The sequence below is a fragment of the Saccostrea cucullata genome, unplaced genomic scaffold (genome assembly GCF_032062105.1).
Source record: "Saccostrea cucullata isolate Sc308-1 unplaced genomic scaffold, CSIRO_AGI_Scuc_v1 ctg4735, whole genome shotgun sequence".
Classification (NCBI taxonomy): domain Eukaryota; kingdom Metazoa; phylum Mollusca; class Bivalvia; order Ostreida; family Ostreidae; genus Saccostrea; species Saccostrea cuccullata.
Window position 1 is genome coordinate 8883 of NW_026930643.1, and position 12894 is coordinate 21776.

General features: G+C 30.3%; 1 protein-coding gene across 1 annotated transcript; it reads right to left on the reverse strand.

Annotated features, from left to right (window-relative positions):
- Positions 1-3585: 3585 nt before the first annotated feature.
- On the reverse strand, positions 3586-5825 carry LOC134229420 (cerebellin-2-like). Its single transcript, XM_062711176.1, has 2 exons — positions 5675-5825; positions 3586-3977 (listed from the first exon to the last, which is right to left on the reverse strand). Exons 1-2 carry the CDS (start codon positions 5817-5819, stop codon positions 3586-3588), a joined length of 537 nt encoding a protein of 178 aa, XP_062567160.1. The 5' UTR covers positions 5820-5825.
- Between the last annotated feature and the right edge of the window lie 7069 nt (positions 5826-12894).

Consider the following 12894-nt stretch of genomic DNA (forward strand, 5'->3'; position numbering starts at 1 on the left):
TTTTAATTTTTATTTCTTCTCAAGAGCTCGAAATGATAATTAACAAATTGGACAAATTCAAATTTAAAAAATATTTTTACAACTTATACCTTCATAGGAATTTAGCAAACTTTCAAAAACAATCATTCATTATATATAGATATAATTTTCAATTTGTGCTTATCGTCAAGATTTTTCATGCCTCTTTTTCTGGCAATTTATATCGGCTGATTTTTAGAAAAGGATCAAATTTCCGATTAAATTTTTTTCTCCAATTTTTTAAAATTAATTTTAGTATGTTCAAAGGCCCCATTATTTTTTTTTTTTAATAAAAATGTGATCGTTTAAAATCGTTTGTAATAATTAGACTGAGTACAGAATTTATCCCTGGAAACAATTCTTTTATCATCTTTTAAATAACTTCAATTGAGAAAACAAACGTTTCATTATGGAAGTAATGCATAACTGTACAACTTACAGATGTATTCAGTATTTTTATAGAAAGGCTTTCTTCGTGTACTAGTATTACTTAAGTTAATTAAAGGGATGCCTTAATATTTTGGAAAATGAATTTCGATCGAGAGATTCTCCGATGTTTTGCAGTCGGTAATATCCTTCGACCCCTTTAGCCAGTAATTAACCCGTCCTCCCTCTGCCCAGTAGCATAATTCGGTCAAATATTTATTGTTCATGAGGGGTGCCTTATAATTAAGCACAGGCACCTGAATTTTTTATCAGTAAAGTTCTAAATTAGCCAAATATCGAAAATTCTACCCTCATATATAAATACACAAGGTGTCCAACGCCATTTTGACCACCTGTTCGATTCAGGCTTCAATTCAACACATAAATCGAAATACCTACTGGTTTTCGTGTAGCATTGGGTTCAAATATCATATTTTCGCTATACATTTCTTCCAAAAGTTTAAATCTAACGCGTTGATAATGTTATCAGCTAAACTTAAAGCTTTTACTTCGAATTTCGTCACAGGGGCCCCATCGCCATCAGCTGATGTCACGAAATTTAAACTCACACCAAATGCTCCTATACATGAACTTTTTTTAATTTAACAATTATAAATTTAATAAATTTATTTCATTGACAAACAAAATCAGAAAAAAATAAAAAAAACCGAAAGATTATGTTGTTTTGAAGTCATTTTATTTAACATATGTTATATGTGTTAGAAACAAATCATAGGTACTAGGTAGAGACTTTGTTGAAGTTTCCGTTGCCATAGGTAGCGCCTTATGGAAGTTTCCGGTGTCGATAAAAATCGGAACATCCCATAAAGCGGTTAGCGAAGCTAACCGCTTAAAACGTCCAAACTCAAAAATCCTATTTGGGTGAAAAGGGGGGGGGTCCAACTTCATAGTCCTAAAAAAAATTCCCGTATACTTCAGCAAAAAGTGGGGCGGAATTTCAAACCCCTTCAATGAACATTTTCTATAATAAAGTTATGTGGGAAAAAAAGAGGAAGCCAGCCCCCCCCCCCCCTTATATAATGTGTCTCTAATTCGTCCTAATTAATCAGTACCCCCCCCCTTCCCCCGTCGTGAAAACACGGTTATCAGCTTTACATAATGTAAATGTAATTTACAGCACGAAATAACATTTGAATCAACATGATAAAGAGTTAACACAATAAAAGATTTTTTAAAATCATAAAAGAAAATTTGACATAACGTAATTATATATCCACATCACGGAATGGAGTTTTATAATGTAATAAAGTGTTGATATAATATGGAACGCCGGGACTGTCTCCATAATATATGTTCACATTATGTTATAAACCTTTGTACATCACGTAAAAAAGCACTGACATAAAGGTAAGATGTTTTCACCTAACATTGTAATGACCTTGGCGTAAAATAAAATACATTTACATCACGTAATAATGCTTTGTTATTATAAAAATTACAATCACAAAAGGGAATGAACTCTGACTTAACATAATGATAAATTTAATCATAGAAAACATGTAAAACGAAATTAACTTGACGAAGTGCAATTTTGACCTTGCATTTTAAAAGAAAGAAATAATATAAAGATACATTCATTTCACGTAATAAAGTTTTAACACAATGTAAACATATTTTCACTTCACATAATGAACTTTGGACTTCAAGTTATAAAGTGCTGACATAATGGGAAAGTGTTCACTTCATGTAATGCAGCATTGACGTGATGTAAAGCTATTTTTACAACACCCCATAAAAAATTGACATAACGTAAAGATATGTTCACATCACGTAATGATAGATTGACATAATGAATGCAAGTTTTATGCTATAAGGCAGTGATGGCGTTCCATAATTGTGGGGAAAGAGGTTGTTTTTAAAAAAAAACGGCGAGTATATATATATTAACTGTGGAAATCAACGACAAACAAAAGTGTAAAGAAGCTGGAATAAGCAGTATTAACGAAAGTTTTTAAATGCATTTTCTTCACAAAACATGATATTTAGTTAGCCGTATTGCAGCAAATGAGTTTCAAAATTTCTGTACAAAGACCATTTTTTGAAAGTTATATAGTATAATATAAAGACCAAAACCAAACAGGTTGACCTTCTTTCAAAGATGAAACCTTGACCATAACTTTTAAAGGGATATAGGGATAGTGCTTTCATACTTTACATATATAATCCTTGTGACAAGACCTTTCATTTGAAAGCAAGACCTTTGACCTTGACCTTGGAGTTTGACCTACTTTTTGCAAAAAATACCACACTCTAACCTTGGCCATAACTTTTGAAGGGTTAGGGCTAGGGCTTCACATGTATTTTTTGTGGCAAGAACTTTCATGGAATACCATTACCCTGCTCTTTTGACCTTGAAAATTACTGTACTTATAAAAAAAACTTTAACTTTGGCCTACTTTCATACTTCTCTAATATAGAAAATGCTCTTATTCTATTATTAATTAAAAGAATTGACAGATGGATGCTGAAATCTTGTTTATCACATCTTATCTCGAGTTTAAGGGGATACATCCAATCAACTTAAAGATATAAATATTGATGTCAAAAGAATATTGTTAATTAATAAAACATCATCCGATATATTTAAATATCGATTTAGATGCCATAACTTGGGACTCTTATCATTAGGAATTTACAGTCACAAGAAAAAAATTACCATTATTTATATAATAATTATTTTTCACCATTTGATAATTATTTGAACCCAATGTGGTAGTAGGTAAATGCTACGTTAAATATATATATATATGTGCATACTAGTATTTTTCAGCATTTAAAAGCTAGCAAGGAAGTTATGAAAACGATTTCTTTTATTCTATCATAATTTCTCTTTAAACATTCTAAATATCGAATGTATGTCTACCCATGACATAGGTTTTCTTACAAAAAAAATGACCTATCTTTTTAAAAGGTCCTCTTTCTTACTAAACGTACACTATACGTATTGGACAAACGGCAATTAAGCAGTCACTGAACCAGTATTTATTGTAATCAATGCATCTTCCCTTAGCTTGAATCTTATTTTAGCATTTAATAAGGATGCGTTAAAGATAACAACAATGTTTTTTTTTCTACATTTAGAATTTAATTTCAGCTGGATAATCGATTGGAACAAAATAATTAGTGCATCTTCCATCCAGAAAATGAGGTAAATTTCTTTCTTGCATATGCAGCTCCATATCCGGAAGCAATGCTGACTTTGTCACCTTTCTTCAGTCGAACTAGAACTGTATTAGAGCCGCTACTCCAAAATCTCTGTGAAGTTCTGGCATTATTGAATGCTGCATATCCTTTATACTGACCATTAACCCTCAGGAAAGGATGAGCCATTTTATTTGGATCGGTTAATGTTGCCCAGGTAAACACATAAGTCCCGTCAGAAGGTGCAGTAAAGATTCCTGTTGTCTTCTCATATGAATTCCCGTCGTTGACGAGAACTGTATCAAAGATCCATGTTTCGTTTTGTTTGTAACTTTTAGCAGCCGATTGATAAGCCGAAAACGCAACAATGTCTGTAAAAATGAATGGAAAATACACTTATTGTTAAGTAAAATAATGTTTCCAAGTATTTGTTTTCAATAAAAATTAAAAATTACATAATTTCTTTTTCCCTATAACTAATGATTTGAATGTTAATACGATTTCTTTACTAGAATGCAAGGCTGTAGTTAATCAGTTATAACCATATCATTGATTAGGAAAATATCGCAAATGTAATTGCCTTTTTATTAGTTAACAAAAAGTGTGAAACTTTATTCTTTATCTTTGTGATATATACATCGACATTAAGATCTGAAAATTGAAATTGATTGACGGTATAATTCCTAATTCATGTTTTTCTCGTTTATATTGTTATCGATATAATATATAATACAGTGTGGCAAAGTTAAAGATATTTTAATTTTCGTTAATTTTAGAAAAAAAAATTTATATCAAGCCTCATATACACTAGCATTTTAATTTCAAATAATTATGATAAATATTTAAAATATAAACTTTTCTGATAAAATTTTGCATATATACGGATAACAGTTTAAATCCGCACTCATTTGAAGAGAAAAAATATAATTATCAAACTATTTATTTAAAAAATCCTATCCTAATATTGTTTATCCATAATTGACAATGTTCGAATCCGAACATTCCAATATAGCATTGTGGCAACGCACTTTGATAAAATTACGCACTTTGAAAAAATTTTCAAAGTGCGTTAAATTTTGGACACACTTAACGCACTTTGAAAATTTTTTTCAAAGTGCGTTAAGAATGCACATAAACATTTTTTACCATGGAGGCATTTAACGCACTTTAAAAAAAAGATTTGTATGAAAATAAAAATTCTAGACTTAGATTTTAGTAATAGAGGAAATCAAATTGTAATAATTATATCTTTCGAAAAACTTTTTTTTAAATTTACATGAACTCATTTAACCTCATTGAGAACAAGAAGAAGACGAGTAGAAGGTCTCTCATCCAAACTCTTTCTTTTTAAACATTGTACAGAGCCGTCGGTAGCAAATTGAAAGTTGACCCCACAGCTAAGCCCCAGTTTTTAATGCATACATGTATATATTATGTATATCTTTGCAAAATATTTATATGTCTACATGTAACCCCCCTTTCCGGTACTGATGCCTATGCTACACTCAAATATATGTGTTTACATAACTGGTATGACGTTGAAAACTTTCAATAAATTTAAGTTTACATAAAATGCATGGAAACTTGAAAAAAATTAAGTACAGTAAAGCATGTAAGCGAGAAAGAATTTTCAAAGTATGGAAAAAAACTAAATCGCTCACTTTCACATCCTGAAGTAACCTCTTCACAGAAGAATTATCAAACAGGTTCAATTATTTATCATACCTTAGATTTGCAGGAATATTGACAAATCCATACACAGTTTTTCAAAGTGCGTTAATATGGTCCATATTAACGCACTTTGAAAAGAAATTTTATTTTTTCAAAGTGCGTTGACTTGGTCCCAAAATTTAACGCACTTTGAAAAAAAAATTTCAAAGTGCGTAATTTTTCAAAGTGCGTTGTAACATAGCATACTTCCATGTATATTCCATTAATATGTATTTCCACCGATAATGTTATTAACCATTTTTAACCTCCTGAGCCCTCCATCTTATACATATTCATACATGACAAACAATAAGTTATGTTGCATATTCTTAAAAGGTTTTTTTTTTAAATTGTTTACCATTTGAAGGAAGTCCTTCTTTGATAACAAGGTCGAGGCCTTTCTCCATGTTGCTCGCCTGAGTTTTCAAATATTTTAAGAAGGTCATATTTCCAGAAACTATATGGAAGGCCAGAATGGAACCAATTATTATAAAGTTTCTCATCTCCTTCGCAATCTGAAAATAAACCGCATGTGACATAAAAATATCATAACCAAAAATAACTAAAGATGAAAAATGAATTTTAAAATTATAATACACATTAAAAAAAAAGATAGTTTTCACCTTCAATGAGAGGTTCATCACAATATTTGATTTTTCATTTCGTCTCCTCTATTTATATTGGTGCATAAAATATTAAACTAATTTGGAACGAAATATGGCACACGTACAACAGATGCGTTTACAAATTGATAATGCAAAATCAATTTTAATTTTTTGCCACCTAATATGAAAGACGCATAACTGGAAAGTTTTCCTCTTTAAGAGTCCGTAGAATTTCCTTTTCTTCTTGGCTTTTAAAAGTATAAAATTTGCTTGATGGGAGGGGAAAGTGGATATCCATAAATCAGAAAAAACGGATAATGTCGGATTCTTTATTAATAAAGGCTAATGGGAAATACGGAAATTAAAAAGAAAGCAGTTTTTTCTGATTTATTTTCTATCTTCAGGAAATGCTATTTGTATGTTTGTATACAGAACATGCATTAAACAATTCAATAATTTAAACTTTAAAAAAAAACTGAAAAGATTTAAAATTTTTAATTTTTATTTATTTATTATTTCTAGCAGAACCAAATTTTTTTGCTTTTTTATCGCGTTAAGTATATTATATTTTTTAACATTCATATATTTTTTTACCCCACTGAAAAAAAAGCCGGGATGGGATATAGTGATGAGGGTATCCGTCCGTCTCAAACGTTTTTATTATATCACGTAACGCTTTTCCCGCTCTTATTTTTTTAAAGTTACTTCTTTTGTACCATATGAATAACATTTAATGATTGACTCTCATAGATTCTTTATCACACTGTGTCATTATGTGACATTTTATTTTAGCTCATTCTAACATAATCTAACAGACTTTAATATCTTAGGTCTTTCTGAGCAAAAATAACCCCTTTGTCACAGAAAAATAATAATTTAATATGGGGGGGGGAAAAATGCATTTTGCGAGCTCAGTGCTCCTGTACCTCCTTTTAAATTGCATTAAAAAAATTTTTTATACAAAATATGGAACAAAGTAAAATTTTTAAAAGGGACCAGGTGCAAAATAATACACAGAATCCACTGCAAACCATTGTAACTTATAGTTGTGTGCTTCTTGTCATGCGCGGAATACAAAAAATGTTTACAAAATGTAAATTATGACTTGCAAGTACTGAACTGAACTGATCCGTTTCTATTCGTAAGGCTGAATTCTGTAATATTAAGAAATCACTATGTAATAAAACATTGAATTAAATTTGATAAATACGAAAAGGCTGACACCACCTTAATAACTTGATCATCAATACCTTACATGTAATTCCTGAACCAATTGACAGAAGTACAAAGAACATTTGCGGTCGTGAAGAAAAAAATTAATTTAACCAAAACCAAAGCACACAATCTTTAAAATTCTCTTTTAATCGGTTTCTGCTACTGCATTTAAATTATGCAAATATTTAACCCCAAAGATAATTTTGCAAACAAAATGACTTGTTATTTTAAATTTTCACGCTGGAGTGACAGTTTTGACAGATTTTTTATGTATTTTTATGTTCATGTTATACATTATATAACTCCCAATTGTTTTAAGAAATTTTTCAAACCATTAGAGAATATTCAGATAAAAACATTTTACATAATATTTATTAAAAATGTATAACCAAATTAATGAAATATACCGTACTTTATATTAGGGGTACTTGGACAAAGGATCTTCACTGGTCTTAAGAATTAAGTCTAAAATATGTGAAAGTGCAAGGATGTCTCAATCTTCTCAAAAATTTGAACTTTTGTCCATGTTAGCGTAGTTTTTGTATGAATTGCTCTTAAAATATCTCACCTTGTAATATTATACGCGCTCCAATAACTCAAATCTGTGTCAAAGTTCCTTTAGATTTTGTTGTAAAATGAGCAAATGTGCGACAATTTCATCTGATAGCTTTTTGTAAAGGTCTTTATCAAGTTTTTTGCTGTTTACTCATCCAAATAATATACCACTACTGTGGTTATTTTGAGATAAATACAGGTATACACGTCTACGGTTCAATATTAGGATGACAATCAGATCATAAAATTATATTGCAAAAAGCAAGAGGTGGAGGATGCACTAATGATTGATTGATTGTAATGTTTAAAGTCCATAAAAAAATACAGAATTTTTCACAAACATCTGGAAACGCCACCACTTGCTGGTGGAGGAGTAAGCATTTTGTCCTGACCGGTCATACCCGCCATTGTGCTCCTTGTCATGATCAGGAAATAACTGGAAATCCGTCGATCTCAGTTTATACGGCCTAACAATTTGAAAAATGTCAGTTCAGTTTTTGACTCAATGATAAATCGTATTTGCTGACATAAGGATCAACTTGTATCGACCATAGAATTTATCAAATGATGACTTTACGAAACGGCGACCACCATGTACTATAAGAACTTGCTCGTCAATAATCTTACCTGTTTCAAAATCCATATTGACTTGAAAATTCAGCAATAATTGTTTTATAATATATAAGTTCATTGTATTACAATTAATTTTAGAGCAATTAATTTTCATGCAATGAGGTATTTGCATCCTTTTAAATGAAAATGAGAATTTTAAAAGGAAAATTGTACTAAGAAGGATTTTTGAAAATTCGGTTAGATCTCAGAGAAATAGGTCAACTAAAACGGTGTGCAATTAGTTCCAATAGATTGTTGAAAGACTTGGTCGCCAAAAACCACATAAATATTTTTAATCAGAAACTCAAGCATCTTTTTGATGTCAATTTTAGAGTATTTATGTGCACAATATTTTTTTAACGACATCAAAAAGTTTGGACTTGATATGTGTAAAGTTAAAAAGTAAGAAGCTATTAAGCTGTTGATTTTGTTAACTTCTTGTGATTTCAAATTGTCCAAAAGTTCCTTGGAATTTTTAAGTATCCACATATGATTTATACCACTTCTTGAATATATTGTTTCACAGTACTCTTGAAGTTTCTCCTTCACTTCCTAATGAGGAGTAAAGGTTTGGTTGAACATTTACTGGAACCCGCAATGTATCTTTGTTTGTAATGATCTGTATGAAATTTTGGAATCCAATATAGATATGGTATTTCAAATTTATTTTGTGTCTTTTGGATATTAAAAATATTGAAAACTGACATATGATTTGGAGGGATTTCTTCCTCAGAGAGGAACTATGAGTATAAGTTGAATTACCACTTGTAGAATTTAATCAAATTTCTTCTAGAATACAATTACATTGTCACACTGTGGACTCCATGGAAAGACTTCCAACAATATTGACTTTGTCATTCCATCCATAGAAAAAGGCTGTCCCAAATTTTCTTATCCAAAATTCTTCTTGTTGTCTTTGGATATGTGTACTCAGTGATGGACTATTTGTATGGTGATAAATCTTTTAAAGAATTTTAACTTTCATTGTTCGAATAATGATTAGGTAAATTAAAATGTTTGTATAAAAGCAGCTGGTCGATCCCCATAATTAATTGGAAATCTAGGTATGAACTGATTCTTTTATAAAGTGCTTCTTTGGATTCACAAAAATTAGTCCATATAGATTACATTCTACTCCGAAGACTTCTGAGTCATTAAAATGAAATTTGCGGTTCAGATTTCCCAAAGTTTTGATAATGATCTGTCCAGTAAGATAACTGGTGGAAGAAGTATTTTCCATCAACTGTGTTCTTTGGACATCTTCGTGGATTCTGATTAGTTGAAATTTAACAATTTGCACCTGCCAACGGGTAATTAGGTATTTACTCGTATTACACAGTAAACGTGCCAATCAAATTGCATTTTATAGCCTATTAACAAGACATCTCTGCTTTACCTGGTATAGATACAAAATATAAGTTTAGTTGTTGATGTTAACATTTAATTTCAGTAGATACATTTTTCCTTTCAGCACATGTATATACAAGTAAGCCAGATACTGTAGATTTAAATTCTATTTAAATAAAGACTAAATTTAAGTCTTTTTACAGCCATAATTACTAGTACGTTTTTTGTATTTCTGTACATGTATTTCTTTGATTTAATTCTCTCATCAACCAATCAGCTAGAAAATGTTGTATAATAAGCAAAAGCTTTGCTTAACGTGGATTGTAATGAAACAAAAAAAAAGAATCAATTTGATGAGATGCATACTTATCAAAATTCTCTTGAAAATACTATGATTAAATGTACATTAATCTGAAAAATAAGACATTTTTGCGAGTACTTTATATTACCGAACTCTAACCTTTTAAGAAATGAAGATAGGGAAACATTACGTTTAAATGATTTTTGTACTACATGTATTCTCAAATGTTTGAAACGATTTCCTAGCAAGAAGCCACTGCTTTTACCAACTTAAAAATCTACTTGAGCAATTATATGAAAATTGAAATCTTAACCTTAAACTAAAATTGGTGACAAATTTAGATTATCTCCTACATGTGCTACAACGTATACGTACACGTTTAAAAAGTAACTTCTGTAATATGAAACATTTTAATACTGACACATCCTGAAAGTTCTAGATTTTTGAAGATAGCTAACAACTAATAATTTTATGCATCCGGATAAAATGTTACATATACCATCCTGATAAAAATCTCTCTTTAAATTAATCTAGATAGAATTGCATTATCATTTCTGTTGCATACACAACATGGTGCATTTGAAAGTTACATTCAAGAATTATATTTCTTGCTGTTGACAAATAAAGTACAAAATCCTAAAACATTTCAACACTCAAAGATTGCTGTCTCACATTATCAACTATGGTGATTAGATATTTTTGTTTCTTTGCAGCAGTTTTTGCTCCAATTTATATCAAGTAAAATAGACCAAAGAAAACTAAGTAAATATGATAATTGTAACACCATTTTGATTAACTAGATTTATTTCTAAGAAAAGGATGACTGCACTTAACGCCGGTTTTGGGGTCTTTTTCATCTTCTTGTTGTCACATTTATTTTTGTTTTTATTTTTGCCTTAAGTCATTTGTGATAGAATTTGTTCTATTTCCATATGAAAGGCAATGTCATAAAGCTTATAAACTGCGTTGCAATAAAATAATATGTTGTTTTCTTACCCTACCTCTGCAAATATCGTGAAATTAGACTTATCTGCCCTTGATTGGAGATAAGATTTATAAATATGCATAAGAGGCGGAGCTAATATTGTGAAGAGTGGTCTAAAATTAGAATAGTTACTGTATTTATATTCAGTGCATTCTCTCTCTCTCTCTCTCTCTCTCTCTCTCTCTCTCTCTCTCTCTCTCTCTCTCTCTCTCTCTCTCTCGGCATATGTTTGTCACTATTATTTTTAAGTTTTCAAATAAAGTATATAACTAATAGTAATAACAAATAATATCGACCGGTAGAAGTAGCCATTGATAATCAACAGCAATGGCTGACGTCAACAATTTGCGTATTTGAATATAAGTGCCGACTAGCTCAGTCGGTAATGCACAGAATCAATAATATTGAGGTCTGGGATCGAGACCCGCTAACAACATTAAGACTTGCTTTATTTTCACCTTTTTATAAAAAAGAAAGAAAAACGTCACAATTACTTAAATTTTTCTTTATTTCTTCTCCCCATAAATTAGTGTGCTGGGGATGGTATGATTTCATTTTTATTTACTGGATCTTACTTTGGATGTTCATGACAAGCGATGGTTCAAAACATAATAAATAAATCTCTTTTTTCTTGAAGACTACGAACATGTAGAGACATATAATACACTCGATAATATATAAATGTAGTAAAATTAAACGCTTTTGAGATAAATATAAGCATAATCTTATAGATATCTAAGAGAAAAAAGAATAACCCGTGGCTCGATGGGAATGGATTGAAACAGATATGGACAAACACTACCGCCCAGCAGAATGCGTGTTTCCGTACACGTCACGTGATGGAATTTTAGTATTCACAGAGTTACCTGGGTATAGAAACCACGTGGTTAATTATAATATTCAACAAGTAACAACGTTGTCAAAATGGCCTGTTTACTATAGAGAAAGTGAACACACATAAGGAGATAGTTTTTCCTCTTTTTAACCATGAGCGTATGTTGTCTATTGATCTCCTTTTAATATAAGGTAAAATATATATATATATATATATATATATATATATATATATATATATATATATATATATATATATATATATATATATATATATATATACACAACTACCATAAAAAAGGAGAACAATAGACAAACATGCGCTGACTATGTATTAAGCCTGTAAAATGGTGGGCGTACTCATTATCCTATGGAGATTCCAGAATATGCGATGACCCCTCCCCAATAAAAACGTTATTAATATAATATATTAATAAAATTCGTTAATACGAACTTTTAATAAAGGTAATTACACAAAGTTGCAGTTAAGACATTGGCCATTTCTCCCATTAAAAGAAAAATGCCCATTTTTAAAATTTATTATGTCGCAATTCTTAAGTTTCCTTAAGTACAGTCATCCTTTGGTAAATTAAAAGTAAATTAAGAATTATACCTTAATAAGACGGATAATTTCAATTTTTAACTTTTTAAAAAGTCACTCAATTATAAGTCTCTCGGAAAATCACTCTTGGTTTTAGAAGAATGTTTGAACATTTCATTAATCAACACATTTTTGCATTAGGAAGATGAATGAATCTTTCTCTTTTTAATATCAATGAATAATATTTTCCGTGAAATTTCGTCATAATAGCCCATTGATACGATGGCCGACAGCGGCCGCCACTTTTGAGTAAGAATATTGTCATATTGTACAGAGTTTTTGTCAATTTTTGTTGACAAGTTACAACTCAACTAGTAATGCATTAAGTACATGTACTATTCTAACACTGACAATTTCCACCAGCAAAAAACATTAAAATTCTTTGGTGTGATATGAAATTAAGATACATTAAACAGGTGACTTGTTAAAGATAGTATATCAGAACGTGTATTTTATTAAAGTTCCCTCTTAATTAGTGTAGAGATCCTATTTCCCAATTAATCCTCGACGCATCAATTGGCTA

Coding starts and splice junctions, on each gene's coding strand:
- LOC134229420 (XM_062711176.1), bottom strand. CDS start 5,819: ATGAGAAACTTTATAATAATTGGTTCCATTCTGGCCTTCCATATAGTT. Junction 3,978..5,674: donor AGAAGGACTTCCTTCAAATG/GTAAACAATTTA, acceptor TCATTTTTACAG/ACATTGTTGCGTTTTCGGCT.